Source organism: Anomaloglossus baeobatrachus, chromosome 4 (genome assembly GCF_048569485.1).
Source record: "Anomaloglossus baeobatrachus isolate aAnoBae1 chromosome 4, aAnoBae1.hap1, whole genome shotgun sequence".
NCBI lineage: Eukaryota > Metazoa > Chordata > Amphibia > Anura > Aromobatidae > Anomaloglossus > Anomaloglossus baeobatrachus.
This window is the reverse complement of record NC_134356.1, coordinates 651,956,334-651,974,104: the sequence shown is the minus strand read 5'-3', so window position 1 is coordinate 651,974,104 and position 17,771 is coordinate 651,956,334. Positions and strand designations below refer to the sequence as shown.

General features: G+C 56.5%; 1 protein-coding gene and 2 non-coding genes across 3 annotated transcripts in view; 1 reads left to right on the top strand and 2 right to left on the bottom strand.

The window, feature by feature from the left end:
* Positions 1 to 8,139, bottom strand: part of FBXL12 (F-box and leucine rich repeat protein 12) — a 41,601-nt gene extending 33,462 nt beyond the window's left edge. Inside the window, 2 exon segments of the mRNA XM_075346480.1 lie at positions 7,888 to 8,009; positions 8,011 to 8,139. Coding sequence (XP_075202595.1) covers positions 7,888 to 8,009; positions 8,011 to 8,037 — 149 coding nt within the window. The 5' untranslated portion in view covers positions 8,038 to 8,139.
* Positions 8,140 to 8,329: 190 nt separating this feature from the next.
* On the top strand, positions 8,330 to 8,402 carry TRNAV-AAC (transfer RNA valine (anticodon AAC)). The gene has a single exon. It is a non-coding gene; the product is annotated as a tRNA-Val (tRNA).
* A 139-nt stretch (positions 8,403 to 8,541) lies between these two features.
* On the bottom strand, positions 8,542 to 8,634 carry TRNAI-UAU (transfer RNA isoleucine (anticodon UAU)). Its single transcript is given in 2 exon segments — positions 8,542 to 8,577; positions 8,597 to 8,634. It is a non-coding gene; the product is annotated as a tRNA-Ile (tRNA).
* Between the last annotated feature and the right edge of the window lie 9,137 nt (positions 8,635 to 17,771).

Below are 17,771 nucleotides of genomic sequence, written 5' to 3'. Positions count from 1 at the left end.
GCGCTCGGTTGGCGGCATGGGAGGGAGGGGACGCTCGGCTGGCGGCATGGGGGAGGGAGGGGCGCTCGGCTGGCGGCATGCGCTCGGCTGGCGGCATGGGAGGGGGGGCGCTCGGCTGGCGGCATGGGGGGGGGGTCGCTCGGCTGGCGGCATGGGGGGGGGGGGTCGCTCGGCTGGCGGCATGGGGGAGGGACGCTCGGCTGGCAGCATGGGAGGGGGAGGGGACGCTCGGCTGGCGGCATGGGAGGGGGGGGCGCTCGGCTGGCGCCATGGGGAGGGGTGGGGCGCTCGGCTGGCAGCATGGGAGGGGGGGGGACATTCGGCTGGCGGCATGGGAGGGGGGGGGGACACTCGGCTGGCGGCAATGGGGGGGCGCGCTCGGCTGGCGACATGAGGGGGGGGCGCTCGGCTGGCGACATGAGGGGGGGGGCGCTCGGCTGGCGACATGAGGGGGGGGCTCTCGGCTGGCGACATGGGGGTGGGGCCCTCGGCTGGCGACATGGGGGGGCCCTCGGCTGGCGACATGGGGGGGGGCTCGGCTGGCGACATGGGGGGGGGAGGGGCTCGGCTGGCGGCATGGGAGGGGGGGCGCTCGGCTGGCTACATGCGCTCGGCTGGCGGCATGGGAGGGGGCGCTCAGCTGGTGGCATAGGAGGGGGGGCGCTCGGCTGGCGGCATGGGAGGGGGGGCACGCTCGGCTGGCGGCATGGGTGGGGGGAGGGCTCGGCTGGCGGCATGCGCTCGGCTGGCGGCATGGGGAAGGGGGGGCGCTCGGCTGGCGGCATGGGAAGGGGAAGCGCTCGGCTGGCGGCATGGGAGGGGGGGGGGCTCGGCTGGCGGCATGGGAGGGGGAACACTCGGCTGGCGGCATGGGAGAGGGAACGCTCGGCTGGCGGCATGGGTGGGGGGGCGCTCGGCTGGCGGGCATGGGTGGGGGGGCGCTCGGCTGGCGGCATGCGCTCGGCTGGCGGCATGGGAAGGGGGGGGGGCGCTCGGCTGGCGGCATGGGAAGGGGGAAGCGCTCGGCTGGCGGCATGGAAGGGGGGGCGCTCGGCTGGCGGCATGGGAAGGGGGGGCGCTCGGCTGGCGGCATGGGAAGGGGAAGCGCTCGGCTGGCGGCATGGGAAGGGAGGGCGCTCGGCTGGCGGCATGGGAAGGGGGGGGGGGCGCTCGGCTGGCGGCATGGGAAGGGGGGGCGCTAGGCTGGCGGCATGGGAAGGGGGGGCGCTAGGCTGGCGGCATGGGAAGGGGGGGGCGCTAGGCTGGCGGCATGGGAAGGGGGGGGCGCTAGGCTGGCGGCATGGGAAGGGGGGGCGCTAGGCTGGCGGCATGGGAAGGGGGGGCGCTCGGCTGGCGGCAATGGGAAGGGAGGGCGCTCGGCTGGCGGCATGGGAAGGAGGGGCGCTCGGCTGGCGGCATGGGAGGGGGGGGGCGCTCGGCTGGCGGCATGGGAGGGGGGTGCTCGGCTGGCGGCATGGGAGGGGGGGGCGCTTGGACTGGCGGCATGCGCTCGGCGGGCGGCATGGGAGGCGGGGCGCTCGGCTGGTGGCATAGGAGGGGGGGCGCTCGGCTGGCGGCATGGGAAGGGGGGGGGCGCTCGGCTGGCGGCATGGGAGGGGGGGGGGCGCTCGGCTGGCGGCATGGGAAGGGGAAGCTCTCGGCTGGCGGCATGGGAAGGGGGGGGCGCTCGGCTGGCGGCATGGGAAGGTGGGGGCGCTCGGCTGGCGTCATGGGAAGGGGAAGCGCTCGGCTGGCGGCATGGGAAGGGAGGGCGCTCGGCTGGCGGCATGGGAAGGGGGGGGGGCGCTCGGCTGGCGGCATGGGAAGGGGGGGGCGCTCGGCTGGCGGCATGGGAAGGGGGGGGCGCTAGGCTGGCGGCATGGGAAGGGGGGGGCGCTCGGCTGGCGGCATGGGAGGGGGGGGCGCTCGGCTGGCGGCATGGGAGGGGGGGGCGCTCGGCTGGCGGCATGGGAGGGGGGGCGCTTGACTGGCGGCATGCGCTCGGCGGGCGGCATGGGAGGCGGGCGCTCGGCTGGTGGCATAGGAGGGGGGGGGGCGCTCGGCTGGCGGCATGGGAGGGGGTGGCACTCGGCTGGGCGGCCATGGGTGGGGGGGGCGCTCGGCTGGCGGCATGGGAGAGGGAGAATGCTCGGCTGGCGGCATGGGTGGGGGGGCGCTCGGTTGGCGGCATGCGCTCGGCTTGGCGGCATGGGAAGGGGGGGCGTTCGGCCTGCCGGCATGGGAAGGGGAAGCGCTCGGCTGGCGGCATGGGAAGGGGGGGGCGCTCGGCTGGCGGCATGGGAAGGGGGGGGTGCGCTCGGCTGGCGGCATGGGAAGGGGGGGCGCTCGGCTGGCGGCATGGGAAGGGGGGGCGCTCGGCTGGCGGCATGGGAAGGGGGGGGGGGCGCTCGGCTGGCGGCATGGGAAGGGGGGGGGGGGCGCTCGGCTGGCGGCATGGGGGGGGGGGCGCTCGGCTGGCGGCATGGGAAGGGGGGGGGCGCTCGGCTGGCGGCATGGGAAGGGGGGGGCGCTCGGCTGGCGCATGGGAAGGGGGGGGGCGCTCGGCTGGCGGCATGGGAAGGAGGGGCGCTCGGCTGGCGGCATGGGAGGGGGGGGGGCGCTCGGCTGGCGGCATGGGAGGGGGGGGGGCGCTCGGCTGGCGGCATGGGGAGGGGGGGGGCGCTCGGCTGGCGGCATGGGAGGGGGGGGCGCTTGACTGGCGGCATGGGAGGCGGGCGCTCGGCTGGTGGCATAGGAGGGGGGGCGCTCGGCTGGCGGCATGGGAGGGGGTGGCACTCGGCTGGCGGCATGGGTGGGGGGGGGCGCTCGGCTGGCGGCATGGGGAGAGGGAACGCTCGGCTGGCGGGCAATGGGTGGGGGGGCGCTCGGTTGGCGGCATGCGCTCGGCTGGCGGCATGGGAAGGGGGGGCGCTCGGCTGCCGGCATGGGAAGGGGAAGCGCTCGGCTGGCGGCATGGGAAGGGGGGGCGCTCGGCTGGCGGCATGGGAAGGGGGGGTGCGCTCGGCTGGCGGCATGGGAAGGGGGGGGGCGCTCGGCTGGCGGCATGGGAAGGGGGGGGCGCTCGGCTGGCGGCATGGGAAGGGGGGGGCGCTCGGCTGGCGGCATGGGAAGGGGGGGGGCGCTCGGCTGGCGGCATGGGAAGGGGGGGGGCGCTCGGCTGGCGGCATGGGAAGGAGGGGGCGCTCGGCTAGCGTGATGGGAAGGAGGGGCGCTCGGCTGGCTGAGATGTCACACTGCAACGCTCCAGCGATCCCACCAGCAACCTGACCTGGGCAGGGATCGCTGGAGTGTCGCTACACGAGTTGCTGGTGAGCTCACCAGCAACCAGTGACCAGCCCCCAGCGCCGCATGGAAGATGCTTGCGCTTGGTAACTAAGGTAAATATCGGGTAACCAACCCGATATTTACCTTGGTTACCAGCGCACGGAGCTACACGTGCAAAGAGCAGGGAGAAGCGCACACTGAGCGCTGGCTCCCTGCTCTCCTAGTTACAGCACACATCGGGTTAATTACCCGATGTGTGCTGCAGCTACATGTGCACAGAGCAGGGGAGCAGCGCACACTGCTTAGCGCTGGCTCCTTGCTCTCCTAGTTACAGCACACATCGGGTTAATTACCCGATGTGTGTGCTGCAGCTAAATGTGCACAGAGCAGGGAGCAGCGCACAATGCTTAGCGCTGGCTCCCTGCTCTCCCTAGCTACAGCACACATCGGGTTAATTAACCCGATGTGTCCTGCAGCTACATGTGCACAGAGCAGGAGCCGGCACTGACAGTGAGAGTGGCGGAGGCTGGTAACAAAGGTAAATATCGGGTAACCAAGGACAGGGCTTCTTGGTTACCCGATGTTTACTTGGTTTACCAGCCTCTGCAGAAGCCGGCTCCTGCTGCCTGCACATTTAGTTGTTGTTGTCTCGCTGTCACACACAGCGATCTGTGCTTCACAGCGGGACAGAAACAACTAAAAAATGGCCCAGGACATTCAGCAACAACCAACGACCTCACAGCAGGGGCCAGGTTGTTGCTGGATGTCACACACAGCAACATCGCTAGCAACATCGCTAGCAACGTCACAAAAATTGTTCGTTAGCAGCGATGTTGCTTAGTGTGACGGGGCCTTAAAGACCTGATCAGTTGTTGGGTAAGTAATAGCATTTTAGACCAAACATATGTAAAGAAGTGTATACAGCTTCAATCATTGTATAGAGTTAGTAATAGAAGTCAGCACTTAGGGTACCTTCACACTTTAGCGATGCAGCAGCGATCCGACCAGCGATCTGACCTGGTCAGGATCGCTGCTGCATCGCTACATGGTCGCTGGTGAGCTGTCAAACAGGCAGATCTCACCAGCGACCAGTGACCAGCCCCCCAGCCAGCAGTGACGTGCAAGCGACGCTGCGCTTGCACGGAGCCGGCGTCTGGAAGCTGCGGACACTGGTAACTAAGGTAAACATCGGGTATGGTTACCCGATGTTTACATTAGTTACCAGCGCACACCGCTTCCTTGCTTTCCTAGCTACAGTTAATTAACCCGATGTGTACAGCAGCTTACATGTGCAGAGAGCCGGAGCCGGCAGCACAGGCAGCGTGAGAACTGCGGAGGCTGGTAACTAAGGTAAATATCGGGTAACCACCTTGGTTACCCGATGTTTATCTTGGTTACAGCTTACCGCAGCTGCCAGACGCCGGCTCCTGCTCCCTGCTCGCTTCATTTCGTCGCTCTCTCGCTGTCACACACAGCGATCTGTGTGTCACAGCAGGAGAGCGCCTTTGAAGAAAACGAACCAGGGCTGTGTGTAACGAGCAGCGATCTCGCAGAAGGGGGCCAGATCACTGCTCAGTGTCACACACAGCGAGATCGCTAATGAGGTCACTGCTGCGTCACCAAAACCGTGACTCAGCAGCGATCTCGGCAGCGAGCTCGCTGTGTGTGAAGCACCCCTTAGTGTCCAGTGTGTGCACAGAACAGATGACCCCTGACATGTTCATTTAACCCTGTAAGGTTTTCTTTCTGGCATAAAAAAGAGGAAAATCATTGATAATAAGCCATGTCTCCATTCCTTCAATGTTTAGTTGAAGCTACTGTGTGTGTGTGCGTTATTTTTTTTTGTGACCACAATTGATATTTTTTTACTAGTTTGGTGACTACATACAACATATTCATTAGCCTCCATATGCATGTGTCTGTGCGTTGTGGTGTCACAATTCTCGCAGGTTAAGACTTTTTTTCTATTTCTGTTAACAAATCCTGGTATTTTTAGATGTAAATAGATCTGACATCTGCACACAACCTCTATACATTTGTTTTATGTGCCAATACTAGCTCAATGACATTTATTGTCACTTAACTGTTAAAAAAGTTGGTATGTAACTAGTGTTGCATTGCCATATTGTGTTCCACTTGCTGGGATTTGTAGTGCTGTGCACCACCAGCAATAGGTACACCCATGCTATGTTAGCATTTAAACATTTCTGTTCCAGGTTGTGTTGAAAAAAAACTGATTTTGCTATTCAGTATCCTATGCTTCCATATGTTGCTGTGCGTACAGTATGTGTACAATGTGTTGTATGTATGTATGTCCTTTGTGTTCAGTATGTACAGTATGTGTGTACAATGTGTGTATGTATGTATGTCCTTTGTGTTCAGTATGTACAGTATGTGTGTACAATGTGTATATGTATGTATGTCCTTTGTGTTCAGTATGTACAGTGTGTGTGTACAATGTGTGTGTGTATGTGTGTCCTTTGTGTTCAGTATGTACAGTGTGTGTTGCACATATAGTGACAGGCAGCACAGTAATTGCAACTCGCCTTTATTTTCAGGAATTATAATCTTTTGTAGGAGCGACACATATCAGAGCACTGACTAATGTAGAAAGGACATGTACAAAAAACACCACATAAAAGAGGAGCTGAGGGCCCTGTCCAGAAGAGCTGACAATCTGAGGAAACGGAAACAATAATACTAAAAACTGTTTTTACTGCTTCACTAGATACATACAAGGGTGTAGAATGAGGTTCCAATGTACAGGGGAGGTTCTGTATCATCACAAGGTGTAGTAGAGGGGGTTTTTTTAAAAAAAAGTCGTTTTTGAGCCGAAAGAGCCGATTCTTTTTGGTGAGCCGAGCCGAATGAGCCGGACTGCCCATCACTAGGGGGCGCGCTCGGCTGACGATGGTGGTATGGGGGCGCGCTCGGCTGGCGCAGGTGGTATGGGGGGGGGCGCTCGGCTGGCACAGGTGGTATGGGGGGGCGCTCGGCTGACGCTGGTGGTATGGGGGCGCGCTCGGCTGACGCTGGTGGTATGGGGGCGCGCTCGGCTGACGCTGGTGTATGGGGGGGGGCGCTCGGCTGGCGCAGGTGGTATGGGGGGGGCGCTCGGCTGGCACAGGTGGTATGGGGGCGCGCTCGCTGACGCTGGTGGTATGGGGGGCGCGCTCGGCTGACGCTGGTGGTATGGGGGGGCGCTCGGCTGACACTGGTGGTATGGGGGGCGCTCGGCTGACACTGGTGGTATGGGGGGGGCGCTCGGCTGACACTGGTGGTATGGGGGGGGCGCTCGGCTGACGCTGGTGGTATGGGGGCGCGCTCGGCTGGCGCAGGTGGTATGGGGGGGGCGCTCGGCTGACACTGGTGGTATGGGGGGGCGCTCGGCTGACACTGGTGGTAATGGGGGGGGGCGCTCGGCTGACACTGGTGGTATGGGGGGGGGGCGCTCGGCTGACGACTGGTGGTATGGGGGGGGCGCTCGGCTGGCGCAGGTGGTATGGGGGGGGCGCTCGGCTGGCGCAGTGGTCGGTATGGGGGGGGGGCGCTCGGCTGACACTGGTGGTATGGGGGGGCGCTCGGCTGACGCTGGTGGTATGGGGGGGGCACTCGGCTGACACTGGTGGTATGGGGGGGGCGCTCGGCTGACACTGGTGGTATGGGGGGGGGCGCTCGGCTGACGCTGGTGGTATGGGGGGGGCGCCTCGGCTGACGCTGGTGGTATAGGGGGCGCGCTCGGCTGACGCTGGTGGTATGGGGGGGGGGGCGCTCGGCTGGCGCATGGTTGGCATAGGGGCGCGCTCGGCTGACGCTGGTGGTATGGGGGGGGCGCTCGGGCTGGCGCTGGTGTTATGGGGGGGCGCTCGGCTGGCGCTGGTGGTATGGGGGGGGCGCTCAGTTGGCGGTATGGGGGGGGCGCTCAGGTTGTGTGGTAATGGGGGGGGCGCTCAGTTGGCGGTATGGGGGGGCGCTCAGTTGGGTGGTATGGGGGGGGGCGCTCAGTTGGCGGTATGGGGGGGCGCTCAGTTGGTGGTATGGGGGGGCGCTCGGCTGGCGCTGGTGTTATGGGGGGGCGCTCGGCTGGCGCTGGTGGTATGGGGGGGGGGCGCTCAGTTGGCGGTATGGGGGGGCGCTCAGTTGGTGGTATGGGGGGGGGCGCTCGGCTGGCGCTGGTGTTATGGGGGGGCGCTCGGCTGGCGCTGGTGGTATGGGGGGGGCGCTCAGTTGGCGGTATGGGGGGGGCGCTCAGTTGGTGGTATGGGGGGGGCGCTCGGCTGGCGCTGGTGGTATGGGGGGGGCGCTCGGCTGGCGCTGGTGGTATGGGGGGGCGCTCAGCTGGCACTGGTGGTTTGTATCGTGTTGTGCTGTATGGTGTTGTCTGTGTCACGCACACACAGATGTCCCCGCACTGCACAGATCCGCCGGCCACTGTGTCGCAGGATGGCTGCGTCTGGCGTCACATACTACATGTCCCAGCATTCCCTGCTCGCCTCCCGCTGTGACTTGCAGTCCCACTGCACATGCTCAGTAGGGTCGGCCCCGCAGTCCCTGCCCACCTCCCCGCCGGCCCCGCTGTCTCGGCCCTCCCCAGCCTCTCACCGGCAGCTCCGGATCAGGTCCCGCACGGATAGAAAGCTCAGCACCTCCAGGAGAACGCTGTCCGGCAGCCACGATAGGGTGGGCGCCGTGGAAATGCAGCCGGAGGTCTCACCATAACGAACCTGCGGCCGACATCTTCAGCATCTCCATGGACACGGCGCACTTCCGCCTCGCAACTGTCAACGGCGACCATAGAGACAAGTGTGGCACGGGAGCAGAGCGTCACTCACGACATTCACGCGCTATGCTGCACCATAGACGCCAGTGGAAGACAGAGCGTCGCTAAAGCGCGACATTGCAGAGCGGCCACACGTGACCGGCCGGGAAACTACACAGCGCGCAGGCTGATGCATCCTAATCCTACATGTGAGCTCGAAATATTCTATCACGTGACCACAAGGCTGATCATTAGTGGACTCCTGCACCCTCGAGTTCTATGGAAGTTTCTGTAGTGTAGTGGTTATCACGTTCGCCTAACACGCGAAAGGTCCCCGGTTCGAAACCGGGCAGAAACACATTTTTTTTTCTCCTCCTATTTTTTATATCTAGAGATATCTACTTTTCAACAAATTGATTCCCACTGACATGAAGAAAAAAAAGCACATGATGCTATACACGTTATTATAATTAGGACAGAAAAAATATAAAACTTCATGCTCCAGGTGAGGCTCGAACTCACAACCTCGGCATTGCTCACCAGTTACTGTCATATAAGTACCGCGCGCTAACCGATTGCGCCACTGGAGCAACTGAGGCTGAGTCTAGAAGCTGGAGACATAGAGCCGAGGCAGCAGTGCTGGGTGTGCGAAGCTGTAAGGGGAGTGCAGAGCAGGGGGAGTGTGGTGCTGCAAAAAGAGTATAGTGCAGAGCAGGGGGAGTGTGGTGCTGCAAAAAGAGTATAGTGCAGAGCAGGGGGAGCGTGGTGCTGCAAGGAGAGTATAGTGCAGAGCAGGGGGAGTGTGGTGCTGCAAAAAGAGTATAGTGCAGAGCAGGGGGAGTGTGGTGCTGCAAGGAGAGTATAGTGCAGAGCAGGGGGAGTGTGGTGCTGCAAAAAGAGTATAGTGCAGAGCAGGGGGAGTGTGGTGCTGCAAAAAGAGTATAGTGCAGAGCAGGGGGGAGTGTGGTGCTGCAAGGAGAGTATAGTGCAGAGCAGGGGGAGTGTGGTGCTGCAAGGAGAGTATATGCTGCAAGGAGAGTATTGTGCTGCAGGGGGAGTGCAGAGCAGGGGGAGTGTGGTGCTGCAAGAAGAGTATAGTGCAGAGCAGGGGGAGTGTGGTGCTGCAAGGAGAGTATAGTGCAGAGCAGGGGGAGTGTGGTGCTGCAAGGAGAGTATAGTGCAGAGCAGGGGGAGTGTGCTGCTGCAAGGAGAGTATAGTGCTGCAGGAGGAGTGGAGAGCAGGGGAGTGTGGTGCTGCAAAAAGAGTATAGTGCAGAGCAGGGGGAGTGTGGTGCTGCAAGGAGAGTATATGCTGCAAGGAGAGTATTGTGCTGCAGGGGGAGTGCAGAGCAGGGGGAGTGTGGTGCTGCAAAAAGAGTATAGTGCAGAGTAGGGGGAGTGTGGTGCTGCAAGGAGAGTATAGTGCAGAGCAGGGGGAGTGTGGTGCTGCAAGGAGAGTATAGTGCAGAGCAGGAGGAGTGTGGTGCTGCAAGGAGAGTATAGTGCTGCAGGAGGAGTGCAGAGCAGGGGGAGTGTGGTGCTGCAAAAAGAGTATAGTGCAGAGCAGGGGGAGTGTGGTGCTGCAAGGAGAGTATATGCTGCAAGGAGAGTATAGTGCTGCAGGAGGAGTGCAGAGCAGGGGGAGTGTGGTGCTGCAAAAAGAGTATAGTGCAGAGCAGGGGGAGTGTGGTGCTGCAAGGAGAGTATATTCTGCAAGGAGAGTATTGTGCTGCAGGGGGAGTGCAGAGCAGGGGGAGTGTGGTGCTGCAAAAAGAGTATAGTGCAGAGCAGGGGGAGTGTGGTGCTGCAAGGAGAGTATAGTGCAGAGCAGGGGGAGTGTGGTGCTGCAAGGAGAGTATAGTGCTGCAGGAGGAGTGCAGAGCAGGGGGAGTGTGGTTCTGCAAGGAGAGTATAGTGCAGAGCAGGGGGAGTGTGGTGCTGCAAGGAGAGTATAGTGCAGAGCAGGGGGAGTGTGGTGCTGCAAGGAGAGTATAGTGCAGAGCAGGGGGAGTGTGGTGCTGCAAGGAGAGTATAGTGCAGAGCAGGGGGAGTGTGGTGCTGCAAGGAGAGTATAGTGCAGAGCAGGGGGAGTGTGGTGCTGCAAGGAGAGTATAGTGCTGCAGGAGGAGTGCAGAGCAGGGGGAGTGTGGTGCTGCAAGGAGAGTATATGCTGCAAGGAGAGTATTGTGCTGCAGGGGGAGTGCAGAGCAGGGGGAGTGTGGTGCTGCAGGAATGGTGTGGTGCTGCAGGGGGAGTGTGCAGTACTGCAGTGCTGTGCTGCAGGGGGAGTGTGCGGTGCTGCAGGGGGAGTGTGCGGTGCTGCAGGGGGAGTGTGCGGTGCTGCAGGGGAAGTGTGCGGTGCTGCAGGGGAAGTGTGCGGTGCTGCAGTAGAGTGTGCGGTACTGCAGGGGAAGTGTGCAGTGCTGCAGGGGGAGTGTGCGGTGCTGCAGGGGGAGTGTGCGGTGCTGCAGGGGGAGTGTGCACTGCTGCAGGGGGAGTGTGCGGTGCTGCAGGGAGAGTGTGCGGTGCTGCAGGGGGCGTGTGCAATGCTGCAAGGAGAGTGCGGTGCTGCAAGGAGAGTGTGCGATGATGTGATGCAAGGGGAGTGTGCAATGCTGCAGAGGAAGTGTGCAATGCTGCAGGGAGTGTGCGTTGCTGCAGGGAGAGTGTGCTGTGCTGCGAAGGAGTGTGTGTGTGATGCTCCAGAGAGTGTGCGATGCTGCAGAGGGGGTGTGCAGTGCTGATGTGTTAGTGTCTGGTTCTGCGGGTAATGTGCAGAGTCCTGGGGAGTGTGTGGTGCTGCAGGGGTTAGTGTCTAGTCCTGCAGCGGGTGTGCAGTGTTAAAAGGGGAATGTATAGAGTGTGTGCAATTTTGCGGGGAGTGTGTGGAGTCATGAAGTGTGTGTGGTGCTGCGGGGAGTGTGTGGGGTGCCGCAAGGGGAGTGTGTGGTGCCACAGGGAGTGTGCGTTGCTGTGGGGAGTGTGCAGTGCTGCTGGGAGAGTGTGATGCTGCAGGTAGGCAGGTAGTGTGTGGTGCTGTGAGGAGTGCGCAGTGCAGTGGGAAGTGTGCGTTTCTGCAAGTGCGGTGTGCGGTGCTGCAGGGGGACTGTGTGGTGCTGCAGGGAGACTGTGCGGTGCTGCGAGGAGTGTACGGTCTTGCAGGGAGTGTGCAGTGTTGCAAGGGGAGTGTGTGGAGTTAGGGAGTGTGTGATGCTGCGGGGAGTGTGCAGTGCTGCGGGGAGTGTGCAGTACTGTGAGGAGTGTGTGGAGTCATGGAGTGTGAGCGGCGCTGCGGGGAGTGTGTGGGGGGATGCAAGGGGAGTATGTGGAGCCACGGGGAGTGTGCTTTGCTGCGGGCAGTGTGCAGTGCTGCGGGCAGTGTGCAGTGCTGCTGGGAGTGTGCGGTGCTGCAGGTAGTGTGTGGTGCTGTGAGGAGTGCGCGGTGCACCCGGAAGTGTGCGATGCTCCAAGGGGGTGTGCGGTGCTGCAGGGGGAGTGTGTGGGGGGATGCAAGGGGAGTATGTGGAGCCACAGGAAGTGTGCTTTGCTGCGGGCAGTGTGTGGTGCTGCTGGGAGTGTGCAGTGCTGCAGGTAGTGTGTGGTGCTGTGAGGAGTGCGCGGTGCTCCCGGAAGCGTGCGATGCTCTAAGGGGGTGTGCGGTGCTGCAGGGGGGAGTGTGTGGGGGGATGCAAGGGGAGTATGTGGAGCCACAGAGAGTGTGCTTTGCTGCTGGCAGTGTGCAGTGCTGCTGGGAGTGTGCTGTGCTGCAGGGAGTGTGTGGTGCTGCGAGGAGCGTACAGTGCTCCATGGAGTGCGTGGTTCTGCATAGGGGTGTGCAGTGCTGCAGGGGGAGTGTGTGGTGCTGCAGGGGGAGTGTGCGGTGCTTCAGGGGATGTGCAATGCTGTAAGGGGAGTATGCAAAGCTGTGGTTAGTGTGCAGTGCTCCATGGAGTGTACGGTGCTGCAGAGGAAGTATGCAAAACTGCGAGGAGTGTGCAGTGCTCCAGGGAGTGTGCAGTGCTGCAGGGGGAGTGTGCAGTGCTGCGGGGAGTGTGCCGTGCTGCAGGTAGTGTGTGGTACTGCGGAGAGTGTGCGGTGCTGTAGAGATTGTGCGGTGCTGCAGGGGATGTGAAGTGCTGTAAGGGGGTTGTGTGGCGCCGCAGGGTGTGTGCGGTGCTGAGGAGCAGTATAGGGGAGTCACACTACGTTTTTTAAATAAAATGGATACTTTACTCTGTGGGAAAAATGAGAGGCTTTGCTAGGGTCACACGAGAAGAACTGGATGGAGTTAGAGTTACAACGTTTCACTCACCTTTTTCTGGGGGCATGGGCGAAACATGCGTTGGGGTTGGAAGAGCACATCACCAGTACACTTTTTTTCCCTTGCAGTATCATGGTAAGCATTATTTATGTATATCCACTTATGTTCAGTGCATGTGGCTGACAGTATACTATAATATTAGGGGCCAATTATCTATTATATTATGATATTATATGTCTCCTCCTGTGCACACTTTGGTTACCTATGTGTCCCTTATTTAAGGCATTTCTTTAATACTGCTTTTAATATATTGATATTTAATATAGATTAATTTAATGTTCCATATGCATTTTTTAGTGTTTACGCCATTTGGATCTTTGATCTTTTGGGTTTTACTTTCTCTGTATAAATAAAGTATGAGCAAGAACATTTTTATTATAAGACTAGCTGTAGTACTCGGCGTTGCCCGGGATAGTAACTGTCTCTCTGTCTCTCTCCCAGTCTGTCTGTCTGTCTCTATCCATGTCTGTCTGTCTATCTCTGTGTCTGTTTGTGTCTCTCTATCATTCTCTGTGTCTGTCCCTATCTCTGTGTCTGTTTGTCTGTCTCTCTGTATCTCTGTCTGTCTCTTTCTATCTCTGTGTCTTTCTGTCTCTCTCTCTCTCTATCTCTGTTTCTGTTTGTGTCTGCCTGTCTCTATCTGTCTGTCTGTGTGTCTCTGTCTATCTGTCTGTGTCTCTCTATCTCTTTCTCTCTATCTTTGTGTCTGTCTCTCTATCTATGTGTGTTTGTCAGTATCTCTCTATCTGTCTGTCTCTACCCCATCTGTCTATTTCCCTGTCTGTCTCTTTAACCATCTGTCTCTTTACAGGTCTGTCTTTTTACAAGTCTGTCTCTTTCCCTGTCTCTGTCTCTTTCCCCGTCTCTGTCTCTGTCTCTTTCCCCGTCTCTGTCTCTTTCCCTGTCTGTGTCTGTCTGTTTTACTCTATCTCTATGTCTCTAGCTCTGTGTCTGTCTCTATCTCTGTCTGTCTCTATCTCTGTCTGTCTCTATCTCTGTCTGTCTCTTTCCCCATCTGTCTCTTTCCCCATCTGTCTCTTTCCCCATCTGTCTCTTTCCCCATCTGTCTCTTTCCCCATCTGTCTCTTTCCCCATCTGTCTCTTTCCCCATCTGTCTCTTTCCCCATCTGTCTCTTTCCCCGTCTGTCTCTTTCCCCGTCTGTCTCTTTCCCCGTCTGTCTCTTTCCCCGTCTGTCTCTTTCCCCGTCTGTCTCTTTCCCCGTCTGTCTCTTTCCCCGTCTGTCTCTTTCCCTGTCTGTCTCTTTCCCTGTCTGTCTCGTTCCAGGTCTGTCTCTTTACAGGTCTGTCTGTCTCTTTCCCCGTCTCTGTTTCTTTCCCTATCTGTCTCTTTCCTTGTCTGTCCCTTTCCCTGTCTGTCTCTCTCTTTCTCCTTCCCTGTCTGTCTCTATCTCTCCGTCTCCCTACTGACATCTTATTACCGCCAACATAAGCTTCTTATACTAACAATTTCTTTTGTTCCTATAGCGACCAATCACAGCTGCTATTAATAATCTGTAACTCCTAACTCCATTCACTTTAACGGAGGCAGGTCTATTGACGAGTAACTGTAAAGAGTGGGGTTAAATTTTCCCGTCAAAACATAGTCAACGATGTTCCCTGAGTCACATGGGGTGTCTGTTCAAAATTTCGTGATTGTAAATGCGACGGTGCAAATTCCTTTAGTGCACATACATACATACACACATACATACACATATACATATACATACACATACACACATACATACACATACATACACACATACATACACACATACACACATACATACACATACATACATACATACACACATACACATACACACACACATACATACACATACATACAAACACATACACATACATACATACACACATACATACACATACATACACACATACATACATATACACATACATACACACATACACACATACATACACACATACATACACATACATACATACACACATACATACACACATACATACACACATACACACATACATACACATACATACATACATACACACATATACACATACATACACACATACACACATACATACATACACACATACATACATACACACACATACACATACATACATACATACATACATACACACATACATACATACATACATACACACATACACATACACACACATATACATACACGCACACATACACTCAGCTTTATATATTAGATTAGTACACGAAGTCCAGTGCAATTCAAGGCTCATTAGCAGCAATCGGGGTCTGTTTAGGAAATGTTCCTTCTGCCGGACACAAGAAGAAAACAATGCCATATCCTGTCAGCGTGCTGGAGTGCGACACTGCATTGTGTGATGCCCGGAGCAGATTAGGTGCCACCATCCTGCACCCCCCACCCAAACACTGATTTACTACCATTTTTTTCTTAGACTCGTACCTCTGGTAAACACAGGCCTTATCTGCAATCACACACCACTCAATTCTACAGTGTTCTTAAAGGGATTAGCCACTACTAGGACAATCCCTTTTTAAGCAATATTTTGCCCCTTTTAATATAAAAATATTCCCCTCCCTTTCCTGCTATGTTGAAGTCAGGTCTCACGTGACATTGTAATGTATTCGGTTGCTGTACAATCACTTCCTTCGGACAAACAGCAGCCACTGATTGACTGCAGCGTTCATGCGACATAATGTTACATGAAACTGTAGAGAACCAGCCCCCACATCGCTGGAATAGCTCTGGTACAGGAGGTGGGTATAGGGTATTTTTATTTTACCGGGGGGTCTACAGCGTTTAAGAAGCTGTATTCCTATTAGTGATCAACCCTTCCGGTTAGTGACCACTCCCTTCCCCTATATATGGTCACATCTCCCAGTAGAGGGCGCCGGTTATTCTGATTTATTCTGAAGCTAGGCCTGGAGGTGGAAGGAGCTGCTGGAGCCCTTGTGTGAAGTGGTGTACACTGCAGTCCTGGTGTCTGACTGCAGCCGTGAAGCTGGGCTTTATCTTTTGTTTCCCCTGTCTGTCGTACCTTCCCTTCATGTTGTTTTAGTGCAGCGGTGGGACTAGCGATCCTCACCTGCCAGCTCACTAGCCAGTGTTATTACAGGGTCTCTCAAGGCATCGGGTATCCTGCTCGGCGACAGATGCTGAATCTGTATAGGGACTGGCTAGGAGTGCAGGGTGCAGGTGAGTGCAGGAGGTGTCCCGTCATCCCCTTCCCTAGCGCCAGTTCCCACTGTTGTTAATGTGTCCCTGGTTTACCCCTTGTTTATTGTGGTGAAACACTGGTTTGTTGTGTGTCTTGTCGTGTGCTGGACTTTCCCCAAGTTTGTGCGTGACATCATAGTGTCCCCTTATATAGCATCTACCACAGTGACCAATCTAGTAGCGCAAGCCATGATCATAACTATGCACTGTGCACTGTCTACCAAACTACTTTCCATATTGTCCCTCTACAGTATATAGTATCTACCATAATGACTCTACTAGTGCCAGTCATGATAATAACTATGCAGTGTCTACTACTAGGACCCCAAACTACAGTCCAGCGTGCCCCTATACAGTATCTACCAAAGTGACTCTTCTAACAGCAGCAGCCATGATAACTACGGGGTATCCAACACAGGAACCCCAAATTACTGTACCACAATGATCCCTCTACTATCACCAGCCATGGTAACTATGCAGTGTCTAACACTGTAACTCCAAACTACTGTCCATAGTGTCCCTCTATACAGTATCTACCACATTGACCCCTCTACTATCGCCAGCCATGATAATGACTATGCAGTGTGTACTACTAGGACCCCAAAGTACTGTCCATAATGACCCCTCTAATAGCGCCAGCCATGATGATAACTACGCAGTGACAAATACTGGAAACCCAAAATACTGTCCATAGTGCCCATATAATAACTTCCATAGTGACCCCTCTAATACAGCCAGCCTGTGATGCTAGCCACTACTCATGGACAAACCATGAAACAGGGGCGTCAAGTACAAAATAATTGAAGTACAAATACTTCCAGCAGAGGAGGGTTTCCATCTGTCATCCTCTAGGTTGGGGGCCCTATTGCTCCACTCTATTCAAAGTGATTCTTTATGAAGGAATCTGTCAGTAACAACACTTCCACATTATCAGAGACTGTCTTGATTTTTTGGATATAATAATGACAAATTTGGGGCTTTCCTAGGACAGAAAAGGTGTGGGATTTATAAATAACACCCCCAAAAGTGGGCAGTTCCTATTCATGTCTGGGGGAGGGACTTAAAGGGGTGTTCCCATCTCCAAGATCCTATCCCAATATGTAGTAGGTGTAATACTAATAATATTGGAAAATACTATTAATTAGAAATGTAGTATAGTTCTCCTGATTAGCTATGTCTCTTACCTCATGTGCAGGACATTGCAGCAGCTTAGGTATCCATGATTACAACCATGGATATACTGACAGTTAATTAGTTGATAGTGATCATAACCATAGATACCTAAGCTGCAATGCCCTGCACATGAGGTAAGAGACATGGCTAATCCGGAGAACTATACTACATTTCTAATTGGAGATATTTGCTAATATCTATATTATTACACCTATTACATATTGGGATAGGATCTTTAAAATTGTAGTACCCCTTTAAATGTCGCTTTTCTGCCACCAGCAATGCTCTAAGTATATATTTATAGTAAAAGGTGAAGTGAATAATTTCCTCTACTACCTTATACTTACCTTCACTATCAATTCATAGCGGTATGAGGTAGTGATGAGCGAGTCTGCCAAAATATATTCCAACCAAATTGAATTTACATGCGCATGTAGCTCTTTAAAAGACAAGTCCAGCTGTACTTTTACATTGTCAGTCCATTCCTCCAGAGTTTTAATTCATATGCAAATTAGGCTGAAGAACTATGGTAGATCTGAAGCCTCTGTCACTCCAGCTCTTTGCAGAGAGCCATCGGTCAAGCAGCTGGTGGCTGTGCAGTGCAGAGAATTGAGTTGGAGTGACGGAGGCTTCACATCTACAATAGTTCTTCAGCCTCATTTGGATATCAAATTGTGGCATCAAGACGTGTGTTGCACAATGCCTTCCCAGCGCAGAAAGAAATGGGCAAAGTGAAGGTAGATGGAAAAAAGGTGTTGTGTCCTGCCATGAAGACCCGAAGTGACTGGAGTCAGAAGGAGCCAGAGGAGGACCAGGCAGAGAGCTGCACTGACCGTCCATCTGCGAGGTGAGTATACTGTTTCTTTATATTTTAGCCTTTTTTCTGGCCCTCAACAATCCACGAAACTAAAGGCCGCTTTACACGCTGTGACATCGCTAGTAATGTCGCTAGCGTTCGCACCCGCCCCGTCGTGCGTGCGTCATGGGCAAATCACTGCCCATGGCGAACAATATCGCAAAGGAC